This window comes from Lucilia cuprina, chromosome 4 (genome assembly GCF_022045245.1).
Source record: "Lucilia cuprina isolate Lc7/37 chromosome 4, ASM2204524v1, whole genome shotgun sequence".
NCBI classification, from domain to species: domain Eukaryota; kingdom Metazoa; phylum Arthropoda; class Insecta; order Diptera; family Calliphoridae; genus Lucilia; species Lucilia cuprina.
The window spans coordinates 13536678-13555398 of NC_060952.1; the positions used below are offsets into that span (position 1 = coordinate 13536678).

At 26.8% G+C, this 18721-nt stretch overlaps 1 protein-coding gene across 3 annotated transcripts; it reads right to left on the reverse strand.

The window, feature by feature from the left end:
* Positions 1-244: 244 nt before the first annotated feature.
* Positions 245-12002, reverse strand: LOC111681543 (serine/threonine-protein phosphatase 2B catalytic subunit 1). 3 transcript variants are annotated; one of them, XM_023443379.2, is made up of 13 exons: positions 11707-12002; positions 8389-8717; positions 8215-8326; positions 5952-6097; positions 5689-5828; positions 5489-5566; positions 5326-5419; positions 4955-5080; positions 3481-3562; positions 2877-2942; positions 1116-1203; positions 905-1002; positions 245-711 (listed from the first exon to the last, which is right to left on the reverse strand). In XM_023443379.2, the coding sequence occupies exons 1-13, from the start codon at positions 11870-11872 to the stop codon at positions 458-460; spliced, it is 1779 nt and encodes a 592-aa protein (XP_023299147.1). In that variant the 5' UTR covers positions 11873-12002; the 3' UTR covers positions 245-457. The 3 variants fall into 3 exon arrangements, with proteins under 3 accessions (XP_023299147.1, XP_046804518.1, XP_023299148.1); XM_046948562.1 differs by lacking the exon at positions 11707-12002 and adding an exon at positions 9455-9548; XM_023443380.2 differs by lacking the exon at positions 2877-2942 and having other exon boundaries at positions 246-711; positions 11707-12001.
* Positions 12003-18721: the final 6719 nt, after the last annotated feature.

Sequence of the window (18721 nt, forward strand, 5' to 3'; positions counted from 1 at the left end):
TTTATAAGAATCGGATCATAACTGCTCCTACAGCTCATATAAGGCCCCTTTTAGAAAATGACATGATTAAAACTATAAATACCGTGATGATGCTCTTAAATAATTTAGGAACCAAAATCCCATTACTTAATTTTATATGGGGCCCCACATAAGGCAACCATCTTAGGGAAAATAATTTTAATATAATAAGAAAAATTATATTAAAATTCTATTTTTTTCTAGTATTTATTTGTAAATAATTTCATTTCTCAATAATATCATGAAAATGTAAATATTTTTATTCATGGTTTTAATTTATTTGCTTTATTTAACAATTGGTTCATGAGCGCTAATTAATTAGAATAAAATTATTAAAATTTCTAAAAAAGTCATTGGTTGTTTAACTAAATAATTAATTTAAAATAAACAAAAAAGATGAACATAAAAAAATAAAAAAAGATAAAAAACAAAACTAAAACTATGAATATTTGCTAGTGCTAGAACGTCTGGGCGCTGCAATCGGGGTGTTACCATTTTTCTTTGACGAAGCCAAACTATTGCTATCGTTAGCAGTAGTAGTATTATTATTATTAGGTGTTACAGAGTTATTGTTATTATTATTACTGCCCACTAACAGAGGACGTCGGGGAGGCATACGTTCATTGACGGCATCAAGACCTTTAGCTTCAGCAAATGAAGTAATTTGTGGTGTGGCGCCAAGACCTTGTAAAGCTGTAAACATATTAAATAATCACAAGATTACATGAATAAAGCACGTGTGTAAAACTATAAATAATATATTTTTTTCTAAACTTATAAAAATTGCATGTTGTTTTTAATTTACAATTTATTTGTTAAATTATTGTTTGTTAATGTGTTAATAGTTATAATAGAGTAAAAACTTAAATTGTCCACGAATACCTACCACTTATAAGGGAATCTTTACCACCCGATAATGCACCCACTGGTAATGAACCGGTTGGTGTAAGACCTTTTAATTGTAAAACAGATTCTGATTCTTCTCTGTAAGAAGGAGATAATAATAAAAAATATTGTAAGACAAGTTTTTTTGTATACATTAAATTCTGTCTTTAATGCGGACTAAAAAAAATTATTATTAATTTTTTTATACTAACCTTAATACTGAGAATACACGAGACATTTTACCAATAGCTCTAATTTTGTTCTTAATAACTTCTTTGCGTAAAGCTGATACTGAAGAAGCTAAAAAAATTTAACAAAAATACATATTAAAAAAATACGCCAATATCAATTATAAAAAATTTTAATAAAAATAAAATGTTTCTAATAAGCTTTGTATGCATGAGTAACATTTAATTGTGTGTATGTATGTTCAAAATCTGTTAGTGTTAACACTAACAGATTTTGAACATACATATAAGTATGAAAGCTTTAAAATAAGCTAAAAAGCTTATTTTAAAGCTTTCATACTTTAGAAACATTTCCACATATTGTTATTTGGTTGTGTTTTTTGCTAAAAGCTTATTACATTTATTACACTTTAAAAAAATATACAATTTTCAGATTCAACATTTTGCATTGAGCTTTAAAAATATTATTTTTAATAATAAAAAAAAAAAGTTTGGTTGAAATATTGATCACGAACAGTTTGCTTGTTCGTTTGTCTGTATGTCCTCCTGTTCAGAGATCCCACCTAAGAAAAATTATCAATATTGGTACACGATTCGACCTAAGTGGGAACTTGGAATATTAAACTGTTTTCCAGAGGCAAAAATCATGATAAAATTTTGCACAATTTAGTTTTTTATACCTTGAAGTAATATTATAATACATGGCAGACATAGGGCCATAGGTCCTTTACTGTCCATATAAAAGGTACTTCTGAAAATTACTAAAACGATAATAACCACCTTAATACCCTTATAGTATAAACAAAAATATCTACGACATTTTATGTATATTTACCCAGTTATGACTGTAAGACTCATAACTGGGTAATTATACAAGTATAATGCGAAATTAATCTAAATTAGTTACATAGGAACCAAAATCTCCCTACCAGGATCTGAATATAGTTGACGGTATCCCTCATATTTGATTCCTAGTCTACATATAACCCCTATTGTTCAAAATCAGTTTATTGTCAATCGTTTAAAAATAAAGCAATGTATTAAAAGGATAGTTATTTCTGTAGCAACTTTTTTAGAAACAGTATAGATTTTTTATCCATCTTATTCTAATTATACCCTACACCACAATAGAAGGAAGGGTAATATCCATTTCAAGTTTGTAACATCCAAACATACTACTACCAGGTCCACGAGGCAAAAAATAGAAAATTTAGAACATAATATTTTTTATACGGACAGCACAATATTTACTTTTACCCCCATATTACACCTGTATAAAAAATTCACTTTTTTAATAAAGAACGATATTTAAAGTTTGTAAAATTTTTTTTATAAAAGATCAAAAATCATAAAAATGATCGAGAGAATTGTATACATAATTCTAATTTAAATTTTTGTAAGGAACAGTAATAAAAATAATTATCAAACCAACTTAGTCTTTTTTTTTGTGTTTTTTTTTAATTAAAAAAAAAAAAATAATAAGAAATTGGAAGTTTTACCATGTTCACAAACAAATCTTAATTAAATTCAGTTTTACAGTTTGTATAAACTAAAATAATAAAATAATAAGCATACGTCTGTTGTACACATACCGAGTGGGTGTGTTATGTGACGTATACTTTATGGTTTAAAGTTAAAAATCCAAACCTAAACATTTTATAAATTCAAAATATAATATTTAAAAATATCAATATATAGCAGCATTTTTAGGAGCTTAGCAGTAACTACTAGTTAGCTGAATTTACAAGGCGGTTCACTTAAATATCATAACGAATTCTTTCTTACCTTTTCTAGCCTGAGCATTATTATCATTCGAATTCATGGGCACTAGAACAATTTTCTTACGGAGTTCTGAGTTGAGAAAAAATACATATACAAATAAATACATCACATGCAATACAAATACGAAGGAAATAAATTTACATAAATCAATCGATAAATTACAGAATAAAATAGAACATTTATACTCATCGACACATTAATAAATTAAATAAATCATTGGAAAAAATGAATAAATTTAAACTTAATTTTCTTTGCTTGGTTGTTTGTTTTGTTTTACAACATTAAAATACAATAACAATAAAAACAACATCAATATCTACATATTTTCAAAATATTTAAATGTTTACAGTAGAATTTATTTTCATTATTTTTTTCTCTGTTAATTTTGAATTGACATTACTAGAGAGACACACACGTATTATACATAAATATTAAAATTTGTTTAGTTTTAAATGGCGAAAAATTTTGTATGTTTATTTAGATAAAATAATTGTTTATTTTCTTTTTTGTTTTTGATCTAAATAGTTTAGTTGTATTTCCTAAATGTGTTTATAAATAATAGAAATAAAAATGTATTTTTATTTGTTGTAATTATGCTACTACTAACCTTCTTCTAGTTCATCGTCAGGACCACCTAATAGTTCTTCGTCTGAACAGATATTGAGAACATTAACAAGCATATCGGTGACCTAAAGAAAAAAGTGGTAAATTTAATTTATAATATTTTTACTAAGCAAAACCGTCATTGGACAATATATAGAGTATTAAATCCTTGCGTCCATCTGAATACCTTGCTATTTAGAACAAATTTATTAAGCGTTGCAGTTGTTTTACATACGATAGAAAATATTATATATTTTTTGAAAGGTAATGCTTTGACGATTCTTATTCCGTTATTGTCCGTTTATTAACACAAAAAGAACATAAATCTTAGTTACTCTCATGCTTACTAATTATTCAATTTTATATTTTCTACGTCATGGTACCATTAACAGTTAAAATAATCCGATTTATATTAATCAAATTTTCCAAAATATAACTTTCACAAATTTTCTCTCTTGCGAAATTATTTTATGCTCATCACCTTCGTTTAATTACAACTGTATAATTTTTCGATCCTAGAAAGTATATGTATTTAGGATCCTTATATATAGCGGTTTCGACTTATCGGCTGGAAACATGAAAATAAGTATGTAGAGCCTCCATTAAGTGAGAACCTTTAAAAGGGTAATTTTTCTTCCTTCAAAATGTACTTTTTGTAATTTCTATAATATTAAACCTAGAAACATGAAAAATATTTACGACTTTATATGAGGACAATAAAATGTCCCAAAAATGACTGTAAGACTCATAACTGGCTAAATATACAAGTATAATGTGAAATTAAATTAAATTAGTTTCATAGGAACCAAAGTCTCCCTACCAGGATCTGCCTATAGTTGACGCTATCCCTCATATTTGGTTCCTAGTCTACATATAACCCCTATTGTTGAAAATCAGTTTGTTGTCAATAAATCGTTCAAAAATAAAGCAATTTATTAAAAGGATAGTTAAATCTGTAGCAACTTTTTTAGAAACAGTATAGATTTTGACCCATCTTATTCTAATTATACCCTACACCACTAAAGTAGGAAGGGTATTATCCATTTCACATTTGGGGCAAAAAATGGAAAATTTAGAACATAATCTTTTTTATACGGATAGCACCATATTACTTTTTGTAATTTCTATAATATTAAACCTAGAAACATGAAATTAAGCATATAGAATCTGGTTTATGTGGTTTATAATATTGAACCTAAAAACATGAAATTAACCATTAACAGCCTGGATTATGCGAAAACCTATAAAAGTGGACTTTTTGCTACTTTTTCGTTCTTCGAAAGGTACTTTTTGCATTTGGTATAATATTAAACCCAAAAACATAAAATAATACATGCCCGGGTTATGTGAGAACTCTTTCTATCCCTTAAATTTCTATAATATTGAACCCAAAAACATAAAATTATGCATGTAGAATCCGGATTAAGTGCAACTCTATTAAAAGCTCTTACTTGTGTATTATAAATCCTTCAACTTACCTTCTCACCAACAAACGGTAATGACCACGTAAATACATCCATAAAATTTGGCAACCAATACGGATGGGGTGAACAATTAAATTGTCGTATATTCATAACATTATTTTCATACTTAAGTACAGCTGCCTTTTGTCAAATGACAATAATTTATTTATTTTATATTTGTATTTTTCGACGTGTTGTTCAGAGGTGAAATATGCAAAAAAAGAAAAAACCGAAACAAGTATAAAAAATCATAAAAATAATTAATGGTTGTTTATAATAAATACTAAAAATAACGCATTTATATAAATAGAATGCAACAAAGTACACTTTTGCTTGCAAATACAAATTTTGAAAATTTTTAGTCAAGTTTTTATTAATAAAAATACCTTATTATTATAAACATCCAAATAATTGGGAGCTGAAAATATTGTAATTAAAGAAGGAAATCCAGTGACCTGATTTTTACGATACATGCGATACCTGTAATATAAACATTTTTTTTTTAAATTGTAATAAATTCTATTCAATAAAACGTATCACATCACATACCCCGCATCTTGAGCCTCATGAGCTCTTACAATAGATAAAAGATTATTCTTTTGTAGAAATTCACAGCAGGCTGAATAACTGAAATTTTTTTAAAAATTAAATAGATATAAATAAAATAGTAAATACTATAGTAACATACTAATTATATGTACATATGTATAATATATGTACTAAAACGGCACTAATTGTCCATTACATACCTGAAAAAATACGAACAACCACGTACTGAATTGTGTGAGAAATAATCATTATTCTTTTCACTGCCAAAATCTTCTAAAGGATCTGACCACAATAAATCGCACATCGGACCAAAAGCAGGCGGTTCGCGGAATCTATGAAGCTGTTGATTAATTGTTTTAGTTTAAAAAGGAATTTTTTGTTTATTTGTTTATTTGACATGGGTTATGTTTACTAAATAAATAATAATATAATTAATAGAACACAAACATATATACACACACACCTTTCTGATATCATCGAGTGTGAAAATTTCCGGTGATAAACCACCGTGTATACAGAGAAATTGCTGATTTAATAGCGCTGCCAATGGTAGACAATCAAATGCCTCCATACAGGCATCATAGACTCGTTCTGAATATTTAATTTGACCTAAAACGAAAATGTTAAAACAATAAACAAATAATTAATTCATTTTAAAGTAAATATACAAATGTATTTTTTTTCGCTCTTTCTCTCTCTCTTTTCATCGCATATAATTCTGTTTAAATATTTATGGGATTTAAAAAATTTAGTAGAATTTTTGTAGGTTTGTGTTTTTTCACCACCTACAAGTTAAAGAGTTGAAATTTTATTACAATTGTAAATTAAAATTTTAATTAAATACAATATGATGCTTTCAATATATTTAAAATTGAAACGTTTTATTTAAAAAATAAGAAAAAAATCGAGTGATGTTTAAGAGTATATACTTGATAAGTATTAGTTTAATCGCTTTTGGTATTGTTTTTTATGTTCCTCAGATTCTAGAAGGCGATAAATTGTTGCGATATTTTTTCAAACCTGAGTTCGGATCCTGCGGTTAGAAATCATATTTTTAAACCATACAGCATTCTTTTGAATAGTCTTTAATTTTGTATAGTCTTTAATTATCGAATTTGAATAATCTTTAATTATCGAATTTTGTAGATATTATCACTGTATATATCATCTATTTTACTCACAAGCCGAGTCTAAAAAGTCTCTAAAATTTATTTTTTTGTTATTTTTTTGTTGTAGCCGCGAGAAATATAAATATGACATTAAGCTATTTAGATATTTGGGTCTATATCTAACTAAAAAATTGGATACGAAGTAACTCCCAGGAAACGGTTTCTATTATTGGTTGGAGTAGAGCATTTGCATCAAAGATGAAAGACGTTTTCTTAATTTTCCCTAACTTTGCAACTTCGATAGGGCAGATCCTCAATAAATATCGCCTATTTCGGGTTCTTTTTTTGAAGAAAGAATCTATCCTGAAATGTTTTCCTCAGAAGGTTTTGAGAAAACCTTACAAAGTCAATATTTAAACGGGATTGGAGGTATCAAACCCAGATTCTGCTTGTTCATTTCTATAATAGTTCCTATACGCAGGAACCCAAACAATGATAATGTAAGACAGGCGGCCCAGACTTGATAGATTATTTTTGCTTTATCTAACTAATAGGGTAGTTTAATAAGAAAAGTGCAGTTTGACTATAAACAAAAATGCGCAATGTTGCCGCTAATATCGAGATCATATAGTTCTCTACAGGCAGACATTATTGATTTACAAAAATACAAGAGATTCGTATATAATAATAGGTCGAACAATAGTTGCATACATTTATTTAATTATGTTGGTTCTTATTTTATCCCAAACATCGTACAAACAATCCCTTGTCAATAGTGAGCTTACCACGTTTGTTAACATTTCGACAACTGATGAGTATAAAATGAATATATTGACAACGAGTGTTGTCGTACATATGTATATGCTTTAACAAAGGATGTTACTGAAAACTTATTCAATTCGCTCCTTAATGCAATTCTTTAATTCAGTTTATCAAATATTATATAGTTATTACACATTTTTATCAAAGAAAAATTTCGAAAATAATTTTGTTTTAAATCTCAATACACTTTTTTAAAAACAAATATTTAAAACAATTTACATACATATGTTTTCTAAAATTTTGATTTCAAAAAATTTAAGGTTCTTAAATTTTAATATTCGAAATAAATTCAGAATTTTTATTGACAAAAAAAATGTTCCAAGATACATTTATTTAATTATGTTGGTTCTTATTTTATCCCAAACATCGTACAAACAATCCCTTGTCAATAGTGAGCTTACCACGTTTGTTAACATTTCGACAACTGATGAGTATAAAATGAATATATTGACAACGAGTGTTGTCGTACATATGTATATGCTTTGACAAAGGATGTTACTGAAAACTTATTTAATTCGCTCCTTAATGCAATTCTTAAATTCAGTTTATCAAATATTATATAGTTATTACACATTTTTATCAAAGAAAAATTTCGAAAATAATTTTGTTTTAAATCTCAATACACTTTTTTAAAAACAAATGTTTTAAAACAATTTACATACATATGTTTTCTAAAATTTTGATTTCAAAAAATTTAAGGTTCTTAAATGTTAATATTCGAAATAAATTCAGAATTTTTATTGACAAAAAAAAAATGTTCCAAGAGAAAGATATTCAAATACAATTCAAACTTACACTCTTGTTTAAATGTAAAATATTCCGTTAAGTGTCGACATTCATGATTACCACGCAGTAAATGTAGGGTATCAGGAAAGCAGATTTTTAAAGACCACAGATATAAAACACACTATAAGTAATTAATATTAAAGCATTTAGTTGTAAATATATAATATAAGATATTACACATACCTCAATACTAAAGTAACCACGATCAACATAATCGCCTAAGAACAAATAATTTGTCGACTCTGGTGGACCACCAACTTCAAATAATTTAACTAAATCGAAAAATTGTCCATGTATATCACCGCACACAGTTATGGGAGCCTCAACATCAATCATATTCTTTTCATTACGCAGCAGAGCAGCACCCTCATTGATAATACGAAGAGCAGGTTCCTCTTCAATACGACCTTCTTTAAGAAAATGTTGCCTTAATGCATCATAATTTGGTTTTTTGGTTTTTGGATCGTAAACCTCATCCATGGTCAGTTTATGGGCGGGGGGTAGTGGAACCTCTAGAATAAATTAAATTGTTTGATAAAAATTAAAATTTGAAATATTAAATGCAAAAGTGCCGTAAAAGAAATCAAATCTATGAAAATTTGTGAATGAATTTATTAAATTCTATGGCATTCCTTTCTTTATTATATAAATCAAAATATTTTAATTGCACTTTTTTCGAACGGAATATTAAATTTTAACAGAATAAAAACGTATATAATATATTATTTTTAGAAATTGTTTTCTGTTACAGTCACATGATCATTAATAGACAAAAATATCATTCACATGTATTTTATTTATTTTTGTAATATTTTGTGGTAATTTTATTTATTATTTGATTTAGTTCAATGTACCGGTAAACATTTAAATATAAAAAAATCCATTTAAGTCGACTTGACATAGCCGCCGAAAAATATCCTGGTAAAATTTGTGATCATGTCGTCGGATTTGATGTAAACTAAATAAAAAATAAACTAACTAAATAACTTGCTAACTAACTAACTATTTAGCATTGGTTGACAACATCGACGACATTAGTAGTGTTTAAACCTATCAGTACCAAGGTTGTGGTTTGATTCCTAATAGAGACTTTGATAAAGGTAGGCACAACATGCTCGATGTATTCTATAAAACTAGCCAGATATAAGAAGAACTGTATCCAATATTCTCTCTAAAATAATCTGATTATGTATATTTAAGATTCCCATTAGAATTTAAAATGAGTTCTTATAAAATCTAAAATACATACTTATATTAGAGTTCATACTGCATTCATAACTAACGTATTTTTTGTCACATGTTAATGACGTAGTTATACCTATCGCCATGACTGTTTATTTGTGTGTGTGTAGGTACATAAACACCATCCCTCGCCGTACTTTATTTCTGTTGTTTCAATTAATCAGCAGTACCAACACATTAAAACAAAAACAAAGGAAATACTTAAGTTTATAATTAATTTATTTTTAAATAGTATTTGTATTTATTTAAGTTTAAAATTAGAATCGTATGTGTGTCTGCCAGATAGAAGAAGAAACGAAATCATAAAAATAAAGTCGATTAGATAAAATGTAGGTTGAAAATGTGTCTGGAAAATACTTATTGATTAACTAGAATATTTTAATGGTGCCAGAAAATCTGTCAAATATGTGACAGCGTAATTTTTTGAAATCTATATATTTGTATGTTTGTCAAATGTCAGACATGATGATGTTATTAAAAAGAAAAGTGAGAAAAGTGTTATAAATATTATCACGTGTTTGGTTATTTATAGCTGTTGATCTTAATAGTTTTATTTATGAATGTGTCAGTCATTAAATTCTTTCTTATGTTTGTAGAGGAAATTTTGCTTGATAAAGCCTTTGATAAATTCTCAAAGGGCGGAACAATACTTTTAAAGATTGTTGGTTTAAACATTATAAAAGGTTTGAGTATAAAAGCGCCGCCTCACATTATGTTATTTTGTTAGGACATTGTGGTTGGTGGAAATTACTAATTTATTGTTACATTCACTAAAACTTTATAATTTAAAATTACATGTATGTTTATGCAGTAAACCATATTCAATAAAAAAATATTGTATTTATGTTTTACTTATTACACTAGTTTGCATTTCAGGCAATTCCATACCATCGAGCGAGGAGATTAATAAAATATTTTCGTCATTCTGTTTAATTCAGATAAAACTATATTTATAGAACAAATTCAATCCATTAGGAACTTTAATTTCCAAAATTTGGATTCGTCATTAACATTGTAGACCTATGTTAATATGAACAAATTTTTTAGAAGAAACCTAATACTTTCTAAAATCACCAAAAATTATTAACATTTTCTCAAGTTAAAGTTTTTTAATTAAAAAATAAATATTTAAAGAAAAATTTGCGGTTTTTGTTGACAAAAACACTTTTTTGTATACTTCGCTTTGATATCACAAAAAAAAAATATAATAAAAAATTTCCATTAGATGTCAGCCGTTGCGGATGGACGGATATCGTTAGGTAGATGTGGATCCTATATTTTTGTTCGTTATAAACAATATCTACAAAGCTTATAGGAGTTTAGGTGGTAAAAATCATGAATATACCAAAAGACATGAATTTTAAAAATTTAAGCGAATGTATCTCGAAAAAGAAAGAAGTCGTGTCAGTTGTTATGTCTCTATTTTAAAGCAAATATAATGGACTTTCAGATGGCATACAATAATTTACAAATAATGTTGCTATAAAGTTTTAACGGCTTAAAAAAGGCTAAAAATTTCGAAGTTTCAGGACACGGTAATTCAACTACCAGATGGGATGGAGAAAATAAGATACAGCCCTGCTCAATCCATTGGAAATAAATTAAACAGTACAAAAAAGTACACGTTCAATTTTAAACAAAATTGGATTCATTTCGCTTCTATGAAAGTCAATAAATACAAATTCACTTAGTGCTACTTTTCAAGTGGTGATAAATGTTATTCTTTTGGAAGCATTTCGTTTTATTTTTGCTAGGTAGTAACAAAACTTTGAGACTATATTCCCAAATTCGAAAAACATAAAAATTTAACTGAGATCAAGAAATGTAATCGCTAGTAGCCCATTTCAAAAAAAAAGAAAGAAATATGTATTATTTTTTTTTGCGTTCATTAATTAATACGCATCGATAGAGAGGTATTCTTACTTGTGATGTAGATATATCCATTAAATAAAGTAAATATGTATGTATGTTTAAGACAAAATACTTAATACATATTATTAAGTAGAAGTTATTTGTTGTTGTACAAAAAAGTATAACAACAAAATCAAAATTGTTGTTGTTAAGAAAAACAAACCCATTTTGACAATGATTTAGAACAAGAACATAAATTATAATAAACTTGGTCATTTGTTTATATATGAAATGAAAAATTGTGGAATGCATTATGTGAAACGGTAATACTATGTATTTAGATAAATTTGTTAAAATCTCTACACAAAATACAAATAGTTAAAATTATAAAAAAAAAATTATATTTACCAGAAACCACACGATCCTTGGTATTTGTGTATTTACACTTTTGTTTATTTCCGGACATAGTTGGCGATGAGGAAGACGATGAATTTGTTTCGGTAGAACCCGTAGAGGGTGATGTCGTTGTTGATGCAGAGGGAGATCTTTTTATTGAATTTCGCGACGAAGACATTTTTAAAAATATATTTTTAAATATTAAAAATATTGTTTTTGTTTTTAAGTATTGTTTTGTTTTATGTTTTTATATTTTGGCTGTTTTTTTCTTTTTAACGAGATACACAAAGATTTATTTTCTCTATATTTTTGTTTGTTTTATTATATAGATTTCTTCTACTTTTTTACAATATTTTGTTTTTTTTTTATTTTCTCTTTTGCTAAAAGTATGACACTGAAAAATATATATTTTTTATGAAATATATTGTTACTTATTTTTTTATATTTAATTTTTCTTTAATAACATAATTTATGGGCTTTTGTTTAAATATGTTATATACTTTGTTTAATTTGGTATTTATTTTTATATTTTTGGTTTTTCTATTTTTTTATTTTAAATTCTAGAAACAAACTTATGTGTTTGTGAGAATTGTTAAAATAAATTTATATTTTTTAATGTTTATATTTATTTGTAGTTTCATATCCATTCATTAAGTTTTGAAATACATTTTTTAAATTATTGAAGTGATTATGCTTTAGTTTTTTAATTATTATTAATATTTTGTGTATTCATTTAAATAATTTTAACTTCTTTAGTTTAAAAAATAATTTCGTTAATTTTTTACACAAAATATTTTTTTCGATTTTTGTATATATCAATTAGTCTGGTCCCTAGATTTGTCTAAGAAATATCCTCCTATCAACCTAACCTTACCTATCATTAAGTTAGATGGGAATAAAAAAACAACACTTTTGCAGGTTTTTTTCGCTTCTTTGGAAGTTGTTTGGTACATATTATGTAGTTCTTGATTAAACCAGTGCGGATAGAGAAAATTATGTCCTCAGTGTAATTTGAGACAGAATACGTTTAAATGGGTCTCAAAACTTATCTTATTTTAAGATGATTACGGGGAAAATAATTTATTTTTTCTCTGTTATTTTGAGCCTTATAATGATTTTTAGTAAGTTTAGAAGAAAGTATTTAACATCTCAGAATAAAATTGTGACAGCAAAAATTAAATAACACGTATACGTCCCGTTTCCAATACAATGTTGAAGAATACAGAGGAAACCAATTTTACCCCAAAATGTTTAACATTTCCACTAGGTATACGTTTTATATATCAATTGATTGAAATTAAGGCTTTTTTATAGCAATTCAGAAATTTCTAGAAGATTAAAAAAAGGTGTGGAAAAAATCGGATTAGTTAAATTTTTACACTGAAAAGAAGAAAAGCAAACAATTTTTAAAAGTTTTTTATAAAAACTACTTATTTTTGTGTTAAATTTTAATATCGTTTTACATTCTTCTTTCTGTAATTTAGGATATGGGATAGTTTTAAAAGTAGTCCTAATTTGAGGAACTCTGACTACGCCCCTTGTGAGCCCATAGCCATCACTTCCTCTTTACCTATTCCATTATATTCCGTTTAGAAACTACACAATTATTTCCATCTTTTAAATTCTATAGCAATGTGTAATGTTTGAATGCACAATAATATTCGTCTATAACCACCTTAAATTACACCAATCAACTTAGAATCATATTTTGATCCATTTTAGACATGTCTGTCCGTGCATCCGCCTGTCCCTTCATACAAACTTATAATCAAACCACAATAATTGAAATTGTTAAGATAATAAAGTTTGATACTTGATTTTTTATTGTCCTATGGACTTCTCCCCGGGGGCATGTTACCTTGCCGAAATCTACGCCTTGGTGTTATTGCAATCCCGGGGTATAAAGGGGTGGCCAATACCTCCAGTCCTACCGGGACTGAAAAATTGGTTACAGTCTACTGCTTGGCTTAGTCCTTGCATAGATTGCCAGAGGTCAGACCAGAGCATCGCATAATATGGTACTACGGGTGGCCAGTTGCCCGCAGGACTATGTCCTGGCTGGTCAGTTGGTTGAGGTTCCTTCGGGATCCACGTAGTGGCTGTGGTTTAAACCCAAATTCGCGGGGAGAGTAAGTGGCGGTTAAAAGACTGATGCATGATAATAGTCAATATTTCGGGATAAGTTCGGTGCCGTTGCCGAAATGAGTTGGTATTAATTGTATATGGTACGGGATGAATGTGAGGTTCGGCGGGCTTTACACCACTCGTCTACTTAATGAATGTGTCGTATGTTTTTCTCTTATGAATTTGTCGTATAAATGAGATGTGTGCTGGGTTGAATGATGATGTATAAAAGGTATCATATACATATGATATCATTGAATTTTTTTTTCTTGTCTAGATATGTTCAGAGTTTACTCTGTTCATATCAGAATTACCCCAGTGTGTCCCTGTGAGTAAGAACAATGTCCACGGCTTATTGATGAATCGTACTTCGGTCTACCGGTTACGTCTCTAGGCACTGTTGCTGAAACAACAGAGGCCATCCAATGGTCAAGAGATTAGATAGCTCGAGTACTCCAGCAAAGAATCAATGTACAAAAATTGCCCCCTGCGTTCTTAGTTGAAGAACAAAGGGGCGATGGTAGACCGTTCTCAAGTCTACCCAGTGGATGAAAAAGACCACCGTTCAGATAACGCCGTCAAGGCAGGTGCTCACGTTAAAACTACCGACAATGTTCAAAAATGTATAAAAATATATTATTCTTATAACAGAAGAAGATTATTTGTCAATACTTTCCTTACAAATCTAAGGAAATCATTCTTTTAGTATTCAATGAAAAACCCATTTTTTTCATATTCGAATTTTCATATAAAGCCTTTCAGAAATTCTTTATAATTCATTAATATGTTTAATATTATTTGTAATTTATACTTTATTAACTGCTGAATCTTATTAAATTTTATACTAATGACTTTATATTTTTTAATTTATCTTAATTTTTTATTTTTTCTTAAAACATATTTTATATTTTTAAAATTTATTTTTTCCCATCACATAAATTTTAACAATACACTTAATTTCACTTTAGAATTATTATTTTACAAAATTTTAAAATTTTCATTTTTATTTCAGTTGAAAACTTTTACATAACACTTTTGTTAATGTATGCATTTTTTCTTTAAATTTTAAGCGTTTTTTGTACTTTTAATTTACATTTTACAGCAAACAATTAATTATTTATTTAGCACTATAATTCTTATTAAATATATTAATTTAGTTTTTTTTGTATTGTTACAGATTTATCATACTCATTTTTCGCATGAATACTTATGAGGTGTTGTCACAATGATTTTTTGGTTTGTTGATAATTTATCTAATCTATCTATAGTTGTGGCAAACAATAGTTGTTGAAGCCTATTTTACACATAATTGACAGTTTATGTCAGTCAAAACGAAAACAAAAAGAGATTAAATACATTTTATTTTTGGTTTATTTTTAAACTCAGACAATATTTATTTAATTTTGAAAATTAAAATTTTTTTTATTTAAATGTGTGGCTGTTGTATTTGTTATTTTAAATTGCACCCACTAAATATTTAAAGATGTTATTTTTAAAACAATTCTTTTGTTAAAATTTTATGATATTGAACTTGAACTTTTTTGAAATTTTCATTGTTTTTAAATTTATTACAAATATATATCTGTTGTTGTTTCCACTTGATTTAATTAATTTTTTTTTATTTCACCTTATACAAAATTTTATTTTTTTAATTTCGAAAATTAAATATCTTTTTCACTATATTTTTTTTTAAAGAAAATTATAATATTTTTCGCTTGTTTCAACACGCACGCAACTCGTCAACGACTCGCGGTTTGTGTTTGAAAAATACCGTGATGCGTTAATTTTTCGCAAAAGAAAAATGAACAAAAAATTTTTGAAAATATTTTGAGACTGAGACACTGCTCACTCGCAATATGCCAACAACCAAAAAGAAAATTTTCAACATTTCGTTGCCCTTGAATTATATACGAAAAGGAAAAATAAATAAAAATGATTTCTACTCTTTTCTGTATTATTGTTGTTGTTATTTTGCCGATTTTCAAATGTAATTATTTTTAAAGAAAATATTCTCTGCGAAAATGAGAGAAACTTGAATGAAAATGTTCTTTCGCTTTTAAATGTGTTCAGTTGTTGTCATTGTGAAAAGTAAATTAATTAATTTCAAAATGTTTTGAATGAATGTTTTGTTTAAGTTTTTATAATTAAACTAATTTAATATTATTGTTAATATATTAATTATAATTATTTGCTTAATTTTCTTCTATTTAACATTGACCATGATCAGTGTTGTAATGAAATAAATTTTCAATTTAATGATTTTTTTTCTATTTTTAAAATGCAGGCATGCATACACTATTTCCCGAGTAGATATTTATGTTAGAAACAAGCGTCGGGCTTAGTGAACGTTATCAAAGAGTAATTTCAAAATAGTGACTGTGCTCTAACAAACTAAAATTTTTAAATGCTGTTATGGACCCGTTTCTTGAATTTGTCCATCATCTGAGAAATATTTCTACCAAAAAGGGGACAACATTTGGTTGATAGGCTTTAAGTGTTGATAACGAACTGGGCATTTTCTCATATTTATTTCAAAGTCAAGGTTATTACTGTTAAAATGTTTTATTGCGGTCTGCTCTATATCATATAAAGTCTTTGAATATTTAATATTTAAAATGGCTCTGCCATTAGCAATTATTAATATTAAACTGTGGTATTTAATAAACTATTACAAACTGAAACAGTGTATTATATAGAATTTATTGTCATGTATATGTAAATAATACAAGTATTCCTATCTGTATATATACATGTGGGTGTTAAAATTTGCCTAAATATTTTTTCTTTACACTTTATATTCTATAGTAGACATAAAAAAATAAAGAAATTGAGATGTTGTGATATTGTTCTTCTTTATACCTTGTATGCGAACAAGAGTGAGAGAACGATTAAGTGAGTTCCCTTAGTATTTCATCTATTTAGCGTTGGTGTGGGAAATGGTTCAATTCGCTTGATGAAATTATAATTTGTGACAATGTCACTGTTCTTTTCGTTTAATTTTTGTTTTTTAATAAACATATATATATATATATTTTTATTATTATTAATTATATTTATAGTTTGTATTATATTGTTGTGTTGTGTCTGTTTGTTTATTTGTATATCAATCGTTGTGCTGACATATTTGTGTTTTTTTAAAGAAGAAAATGAACTGATTTTTATTTTGGCAAATTAAAAAGAAATCATATTTATGTACATTAAAGAATATTAAAAAATAAATAAAAAAATACAGCAACAACAACCATAATTTATAATATCAAACACAATTTTCTATAAATATGTAAAATGATTTTCAGATTTTGAGGTCGATTGATGTGATATTTATAAAAAATTTATATCGAGAACCTACTTATAATTTAATTAAAAAATTTATTACTTTTACTTTTATTGATTAGATCGTCCCCATTATTTTGTAATAATTTAAATAATATACTTTTATAAGGTCGAAATTAATAAAATACAAATATTCTAAATTAATTCGTTTATAAATTAAGTCACCTTTACTGTATGCTAAATAAAAAAACAAACGAAAATATCCACTGTCTGATCTACTATAAAAATCAATTTGGCAAGTGTTCGAAAATGCTCACATGTCTAAATGTATCTATGATTGTTTGGATGTGTGTCCAAGTCCATGTAGATGTGAGTGAGTATATCTATGTATGTTTGTTTATTTGTTTTGTATTGTCAAAATTTGCACACCGCGCAACAATCTTTGTTATTTTTTATCTCACTTACATAAAGAAGCGATAAAAGATATAACAAGTCACACGACTCATTAACGGTTTCATTTTTTTCTCATTAGGTATGGTCAAAACTATAGGTCATATTTGAATTGATTTAATTACTTAAATCGAAAATAGATTCGTTTGTTAGAATGTATAATACTTGTAAGCAAAGAATATATTTTTGGGATCTTTGAATTTTGATGCATTGAATCGAACTCGACCTTCAATGGCCAAAATAATATTTTTTATTCTTATCTTTAATTTTTTTCAAATTTTTAACTTTGAGTGATTAAAACTTTCACACGGAATCATATTTGATTTTGAAATTTGGGGTCTATTGTTGAATTTTTTTTTAAATATATAAAAATTATTATAAATTATTATTGTTACAAATAGTCCCAGTCGTATACGTAATATTCAATTTATTTATGTCTGAATATTACGTATTCGCCATCAGCCATTATGTATAGATATAGACAGATTAAAGTATTTTTTAAGAAATGATAAATCACTAAACGCATTTTAAAATACATTTAAATGGATTAAGAGCCTAATAAATTTTTTATTAGACCACATAATAAAAAAATATAAAGGAATGAGGAAATTTTATTAATATTTTATTACGATTGGTATTAAGATACAAATATAAATAGGTTGTTTTTGGGAAAGTTTGGTTTTACTAAGGCGATATATTTATATTTCAAATCGTATACAAATTTTTATGTTTTTAATGAAATCGTAATTTGTGCAAATTTATCCTCCTAAACAAAATTTTATTTTATAAAAGTTTTATAAACGAAATTTCCATACAAAATTTGATTTATAAATCGTTAATAAAATAAAATTTTGTTTATGAATAAAGTAAATAAAGTCTTGGGATTGACAATAAGTGTGTGAACACATGGGCAAGACTGACTGTGTGAATACTCTATACCTGCTTCTAATAGGTAATTATAGAAATATTATTCACTTTTCCTAAAAAGACGTTTTAAAAGGGCTAGGGTAAAAAAGGCTATTAATAGCTATAATCGGCAATTAATCGGATAATCGTAATTGACAGCTTAAAAATTAGTCTGTATCAATTTGTATACTTAAATGTGAACAGCTACAAATATTAGTACAAACACATAATACCAACCCAACAATTGAAGTTTAGGTTATAAAAAGCTAGTTGT